Raw genomic sequence first — 7,793 nt, 5'->3', positions numbered from 1 at the left:
ACAACGAGACCGTTAATCTCGTTTCGATTCATCATTTTTAATCCCACGAAACGATCCAAAGTGAATCGCAATCGCATCATATCCAGGACCAGTTTTTTATAGCGCTTAAACGACATCGTGAACATAATAATAATAATAATAATAATAATAATAATAGTAATAATAATAATAATAATAATAATAATAATAATAATAATAATAATAATAATAATAATATTAATAATAATAAAGTTATTCTTGCGATTTCCGCCAGTAGTATCAACGGCAACAAATTTGAGAATCGTTGGAGAAGTCTATAACTTGGTTAATTGAATTGTTCCTTGATTATGAAATAAGCTTGGAGTTACAGTCCCTCGGATATAGTTAATTTTTCATCATTGTGGAAGGTATGATAATACTTGATCGCGTGTAAAAAGTACAGAATCTATATAATAGGAAAGTAATACGCGATGTATAAAGGATAAATTACACTATTCGTCAATGAGATATACACATTTGTGATTGGGAACAGTACAATCAACTCTGCTGATGATACTACTGCGAGTACAAAGCGAATCGCCTAAATTATTACGGAGACGATCCGTATAAACGAGACACTGTTTTGCCCTCGGTTCGTAAAAGAATTTGCTGCCAAACCCAAAATTTCAAAACTCTTTCTATCGTACCTCTGTCCACTGCATCGAGAATTTCGACGAAGAGAACTAAGAAAGTGAATACTTTGAACTTGATTGTAAAGACTGTTGTTTGAATTTGGAGGCTCACCGCGTGTAATCTTCCGGAAGGAGGAAATTCTTTTTTCGAGCAATGGAATACACGGTTGATTAAGTGATAATAGTAAAGGACTAGCTGATGATATCGGTATTAAATTCGAAGCTAGGGGCTTCCATCGAGTTCTACGTGCATACATTCCACTCGCTGTTTCTCGAGAGAAATCACACTATTTTATTTATCGACGAAAGAGCCGTAGTCTAGCATAGTTAGGGGAATGAAATGACGACGACCAAGATGCGGTTAGTTTCTCCATCCACCTTTGGATCCTTGATTCTATTTTCTCTGCACTTTCGTTATCATTTTCTACGTTGGCGATACTTGTATATACATTAAACGTTTGCAAAGTCGAGGAGATTGTTTTTTCGTTTCTTCCAACGCACATAGCGAAACGATGCGAATTGCGAATGGTGTTTCGATGTAAAGAAAAAAAAAAAAAAAGAAAAAAAAAAAAGAGCGAAAGCTTATCATTTATAGAAACATGCAACAACACCAGAGTTCGAGTTTGATCATCGTTAAAACAAAGTACGTGTTATGATGTAATTAATTGTATAACTGTTGAGAAAAAGAAGAAAAGAAAAGAAAAGAGAAAAGAAAAGAAAAAAAAGAAAAACCACGTGCATGTGCCGATGTTATAGTCAACGATGTATTTATGCAGCCTTGTACGCGATATTAATTATTATGACGGTTTATAATAATTAATATCAAGGAACACCGGGTGTTCCGTATCAGGTTCAAGAGCTCCAGAATTGAATTGAATCGAATCGAATCTTAATTACGCTTGCGTAACGGGACGATATATTTTGTAGATAAATATCACGATATTAATATTTATATTTATTCGTAGAATTTCTTATTGTATTTATGCTCGATGGTAAATTATTGTATACTTGAGTTGATAACTTGAGTTGCGAAAATAGCAGAAAATTCGTTAAACTCGTGGACCAGTATTATCGTCGTTTATCGTTCGATAAACGACGAGTCAATACTATTCGGATGTGATCTATTCACTCGTCGCATACCTAAGTAATTTATTCGGATAAATTAGTTTAGGTTTTTAATTTATCGTTAGGTCGCTCGGCCACACGCGCGGTTACAACAATTGTAACATTTGCTTTATGAATGTCTCTTCAAGTTAACGATAATCGCGACCAATGATCAGATGAATTGTAAATGTGCTCGGTATCATCTGTATATATTTGTGTGGGTTGTACCTAAATATTAATTGAAAGAATCGAAAATAAACGAATGCCTTCACTTCTGTGCTAAAGTAATAATAGGATCTTTATTTGTTCGCAGGTATATTCGATATTTGGAAATGTTTAGAAAAAGATGTACAAAATTTAAATACATGATTTAACTTTAAACGATAAACATAAAATTATACATACACGCGCTATACAATGGAAGATATAAATTATCCGGTTAATTATTAACAAAGTTGAGAGCTTTTGTCTGAGTATTTGTGATGTAGGTATAAAAAGCAGCGAATAGTTCGTACTCTAACTCATCGATACATTCGTACAAAAAGTTGACGATATTTGTCAACGTATCGTACATTTTCGTTTTATTAGCAGAGTTTGCATCGTACTCTTTCAAGTTTGCTTTGCAATACGTCCACAAGAAATAAATAGCTTCGAACAAAAACTGGCGAGGATCATTACAATGTTTCACTACGATCAGGGTAATCTTAAAAATTTTCGTTAATACGTCTGCTGCGTTGTTTGTATATCTTATTTCTTGGAATATATTATTCAAATAACGAACGTCGGGTAAGTTTACGTACGGAAATCCTTCTTTCGCGTAGTAATCTTTTAATAATCCTTTGAGTAAAACTTTCAACGGAACGATAACATCGTTTACTACGAGAGATGAATTTGGCTGCATTAATTTGTATCCAACCAAACCCACTGTTAACAGGTGTCCCGTAAACGTGATAGGATCCAAAAATATTCGGTTATTTATAACGATATTACCATCGGAGTATTTCATAGAAAATTGTTCGGTCCATCTAGTCGTACCGAAACCGTTCAAGAAATCTTCCTTGTTTACAACATTCACTATCTTATATACAATACCACCAGATTCATTTTGTACACTGTCACCGTTATATATTCTATTAAATTCCTTACTCAGACGATTGAAACGTAAAGTATTCTGAAATCTTTCGAATATACTACCTCTGGACGTGTTCAAAAGCTCGCCAGCTAATTTTACACTTATTACCGCGTTACCGAAGAATAAAACGTGAGAAGTGAAAATGACCAGATCGAAGATGCCAACTTCTTTTTCCGCTTGATACTTGTCGAACAAACGGTAACCCTGATAGGCTATACCAATACCGTTCACCGTCAGGTTACTTACTACCATGGAATTATAAGCTATTTTCGCCCCGGTACCTACGGAGCTACCTTCCTTGACCGCTTTGGACAAAAGTACGGTACCTCCGTTCGCTCCCAGCGCCAAAACTGTACTACCTATTCCAAGCCAGGCAGGGAGGGCGTCTTTATTTATAGGAGCAATCGATTGTTCGTGCGTGGCGAGATCTACCAATTTCTGCGTGCTTCTACCAATGATCCACGATCCGCTTACACCGCCGTACACGAGACCTATAATAAATAATAATAAATAAGCTTTTTACCGTACTATACATGTAATCGATGTACCCAAACCACATTTATGTATCGCTATTTATACCTGCTGTAAGAGCAAGCGGTCCTACGGGTGTGAAAAAGCTAGCGACGCTTAAACCAATCGTACCACAAATAGATACCGCACTCGCAGCGATATCGACTCCTCTGAGAACTTTGCTTTTAGTAGCGCAAGTAGGCGAATCCTCTACTTCTATCCATACCGTTGAACAACATTTGGTGATTTTATAGGTTGGATCGCACTGATATAAACCAGATTTTGGTAAGATCATGGTACACTCGGGCAACGTATTATTCTTTACGTAATCTTCCCAACTTTTATATATTCTACCCTCATTGTCGATGTACCATACGCCACGTTTTTTCTTCAATTTAAATATCGGTAATGTACATATATCGTTAACTTGATTGGAATCGCTGTTGTTCAATTTCTTTGGAACTCGATGAAGGAATATTACATTGAATATAATAGCGATATAGATGGAATCGTTTTGATCCTCTCTTCCGTATTTGATTATTTTTTGATATATCTTATCTATAATTTTGCACATCTTCTTGTCGTATATTACTTTATCGAATATTTCTTGCGGATTAATGTCTAACGTAGGAAGATCTTTGTCAGTTTTCGGAGGACCAAACAGGGCATATCCAATCCTGTGTCTGATAAGTTCATAATCCTTGGAACGATATTCAAACCAATCTGGCAAAAGTTCGTAATACTGTTGCTGGTATCCCCTTGCAAGTTTTATGACTTTCTCCTAATACGAATAAAAGATACATTATACTTGTATACAATAAGGTATGTAAAACTAACAGACGTACCTTTTCTTCCTTGAAATGAGCCATATTCGTTTCTAAAACCACAAGAGCGTATTCCAAACAAAGTTATGGAAACAAAGTTACCGCAATTATGTTAAATTAATAATCACTGCGTAAAGGAAACTATTTATATTACAAAATAATAGAGAAATCTAATATTTTTCAAACAGGTAACGGTTCTAATGTCGTAACGTTAGCCACGTATCGCTTTTGCTCGCACGCTGCAACGTTCATTGTTTTCATTTCGCATACTGGACGCGGTTAGATTGTGTGGTCGCGTTTCAAATATCGTAACATCGCACGGACAACCGTCAATGTCATATATAAAACGTTGTGACACTATACGTTAACCATAGTTGACGAAAGGTATAAAATAATTACTTTTCTATAAACATTTAATATAAAGCAATGTCTTCTCTAATATGAAAATAATGTATTGCTAATAAATTGATTACTCATCGATAACGCCGCTCTTTTCGCATTGACTTAAGTATCAGTTTTTTTATTATTACTAATAAAAACAGATCTAAATGTTTTCCAATTATTGACTTTTGTCGTATTTAAATTTGAAAAAAATTACCGAAAAACTGGTGGCGCCATCTCTGTGAAAAGTGCTCAAACTGGTCGCTCAGCGTTATCGACAGCGAAGTGAACTACTCAAAAACTGGCGTCATCCGATGGAGAAGAGCTGAAACTAGTCGGGCATTAGTTTCAGTACTTTCCGCAGGGATGGCGCCATCAATCTGTCGATGTTGCGTTTGCGCGATGCTAATTAAAGTGGGTGATTAATATGATAATTGGCAAGAAAATTGTGGATTTATTTATTTTATGTGCAAATTGGACAAGTTATTCTAATAACTCTCTTTCGCGATAATAGCGTACGAATGTAAAAAGTAAATTCGTTTAATTCGAATTGTCGCAGGCTCGACGCGCGGTGAAATCCCTTGTTCGATTCCCGGGTTCTTCGCGAGGGTGGAGCGAAAACGATCGTCGAGAGGGGAATCGAGAGAAGATACGTCCCGAGGTATGATACTTTTCCGATTCGTTTTACGACGGTCGTTTCCTCGAATTAGGACGGAATAAGAAAGTATCGGTGATTTCGAGCAATCTCCGTTCGAAATGAAACCGAGAAATTGGAGAGTCGGGAACGGTACGTGACACGGTGATGTTTGGGAGGAATAAATGGGCAAGGACGGTGCGCGTAGCGACATATGGGGTTTAGGGGCTTTCTCTGGGTGTCCAGCGGTCTCTTTGCGGGGGTGGTAAATGGGATGTCATCGTGTTAAATGGTCCTGATGCCCGCGAACCCATTCAAGACGCGCCCTCGCCAAGACTCGAAACCAATTCTTGCGGCTAATTTCCGCCGTTTATACGTTTAATTGCCTTGCCGAGCCACCTGGACCGTCACGAGCGAACCGATAGAAATTTCACCTTCTCCCTATCGATTTCAATTGGTCGTCGTGGACACGGCCAGATTGTTTGTCGTACGCGTAATCCGTACCGCCAAAAGAAACTATATATAAACGAACAAAATTATTTGTCAGAAATTGTATACAAGAATGTCTATCGGCAGAACTTTCTACTCTCGATGGAAGCATGATCGGCAATAATGCAGAGTAGGATCGCGCAGAGAAACGGTGACCGTGACGAATGCCGATTCCTCAGGAGCCTCTTCGGCTTCGCCAGAGCCACCCGCAATCTTTGTCGGCAAACAGGGGCTCGTAAATTACGGTAGGAACGTCTCAATGTTGGCAGGACCCTCGCTCGGCATTGTCTACGAGGTAGCAACGCGTTAGACACGCACCCCGATGCGGACAATTTGGTAGGAAAGATTTTCTTGGTCCCCGTTTCCACCGTCTGAGCCAGACGGTGCGCGTTGCGCGCGATAACGTTCGCGTATCGCGTCTATAGATACATCTGTATAGATACGTCTATATATACACGTATACGTATCTTGAACGTAGAGGCACGTAAGTAAAGGCTGTGCCGTGCGGGGCCGCAGGTGGCGGCGTTCAAAGCCAATTATGCGAACGCGGCCCCGACGTCGGCGTTGTTCTCGCAAATCCCTATCCTCGGGTTTAAACGCGCGGCTGCCGCCGGGGGAGAGAGAAGTTTAACTTGTCTACGCTATAACGGATTAACGGGCGCGATTTATTCGCGAGTAATTGCTTCCGCCCTTTAATTAACTTGCATTTATTTCAGGTAATGGTGACCGCTTGCCAGCCGTACACGGACGTTCCCCGGCGAAAGAAACGCTATTTTCCTTTCAACTATCATCGAAGCGGAATTCGAATCCTGACTGGAGAGACTGACGGTCGCCATTTCAACAACGATAAAACATCTCTGGGGTTCGCTCTTATCTTTCCTATTATCGATAGTTGGCGCAGGGCCAATATGGCCGCAAGACGGTTGCCATGCTCGCTTCGGGAACATCATCCGTCCCATTATCGTGCTTTTCCTCTAAATAAGAGCAACCTGCTCTCCTCCTCAATCGTGTTGCTCCGCTTCCGCGAGAGTTTTTCCGACGAGAGTCCATCAGTCATGAACCGGGATAAATCTCGTTTCTACGAGGATTCGGCCATCGCTGTAGCGGATCGATCGAGGGTGCTGTTTCAGAAAATGGAAAGGCCGGAGGGCGATGATATCGCTGACGAGAGCCGCCGTATTGGCTGCCACCCAATCCAATTGGGTTGGCATACCGCTCCCTCTGAACGAGTGATAACAGTCTACGCCGCCATCTTGGCTATTACGCGACCCTTCGTTTCACCCACCCTCCTGCGAGATAAGAAACCTTTGCTGGCGTCTACTTTTTCCTTAAACGATACGCAAAGACTCTTTCTTAGTAATTTCTTATTAATTTGTTATTCATTCATTCGTTCGATTTTAGGTAGTTGCCAGTCCAGTGGAGAGGATAAACGAAGACAAATTGGCTTTCTACTTGTTCTCTGGTCGTCGCGACGCATCGTCGTTCGTGCACCACGCGTCCAGCTCGGTACACCACTCTGCGCAATGGTTCAGGTGTCCTTGACACAATATTTTCATCTCCTCACAGGATAACGAGTATCCTCGCCCAGGAGGTGGGCCGTGGCTAATCCTGAAACGAGAGAATCTTAACGGCGTGACGCTAGTCCCGGTGAAAGGTCTCCTGGGAATAGTCTACCAGCAGCTCCTTTTCACGTCTCCCGGGGAGATTGTTGTGACTTTTCCATTTCACTGTTTTGTCAACGAATATCCTCCCACTGTTGGCCAATCCACGAGGCGAACCACTTTTCGACTTTGATCGAACACTTTCCATTCCATCGGCTTCTACTTAATACATTTTTCGCAGCGCGACGAGACGAGTAAGTAGCATGAGGCGAGCAGTGCTCGTCCTTGGAACGATCTGTTACCTCGCGAAGGAAGAGCGAACTGGAGGAACTGGGTTGGTGGGTCGAGATAGCCCAGAGACGGCATAAATCTTCTTTTCGTCTGCAGATCCAGGGGACTCGGTCAATATTTCCAAAATATTTAACGGGCTCCCCGTGGCGCAGGCACGCGCCACTTTCGATCCAGCAT

The 7,793-nt window shown here is 40.5% G+C and overlaps 2 protein-coding genes across 2 annotated transcripts in view; one reads left to right on the top strand and one right to left on the bottom strand.

Moving 5' to 3' along the window:
• The window catches only part of LOC143431697 (uncharacterized), a gene marked incomplete at its 5' end in the record, with an annotated part of 76,431 nt that overhangs the window by 848 nt on the left and 67,790 nt on the right, over positions 1 to 7,793 (top strand). The window lies entirely within an intron of this gene.
• On the bottom strand, positions 2,194 to 4,273 carry LOC143431750 (uncharacterized). Its single transcript, XM_076908693.1, has 3 exons — positions 4,242 to 4,273; positions 3,466 to 4,177; positions 2,194 to 3,377 (listed from the first exon to the last, which is right to left on the bottom strand). Exons 1-3 carry the CDS (start codon positions 4,263 to 4,265, stop codon positions 2,194 to 2,196), a joined length of 1,920 nt encoding a protein of 639 aa, XP_076764808.1. The 5' UTR covers positions 4,266 to 4,273.

Source organism: Xylocopa sonorina, unplaced genomic scaffold (assembly GCF_050948175.1).
Source record: "Xylocopa sonorina isolate GNS202 unplaced genomic scaffold, iyXylSono1_principal scaffold0014, whole genome shotgun sequence".
In the NCBI taxonomy this organism is placed as follows: domain Eukaryota; kingdom Metazoa; phylum Arthropoda; class Insecta; order Hymenoptera; family Apidae; genus Xylocopa; species Xylocopa sonorina.
The sequence above is the reverse complement of the archived record's forward strand: the minus strand, read 5'-3'. Positions and strand labels throughout refer to the sequence as shown.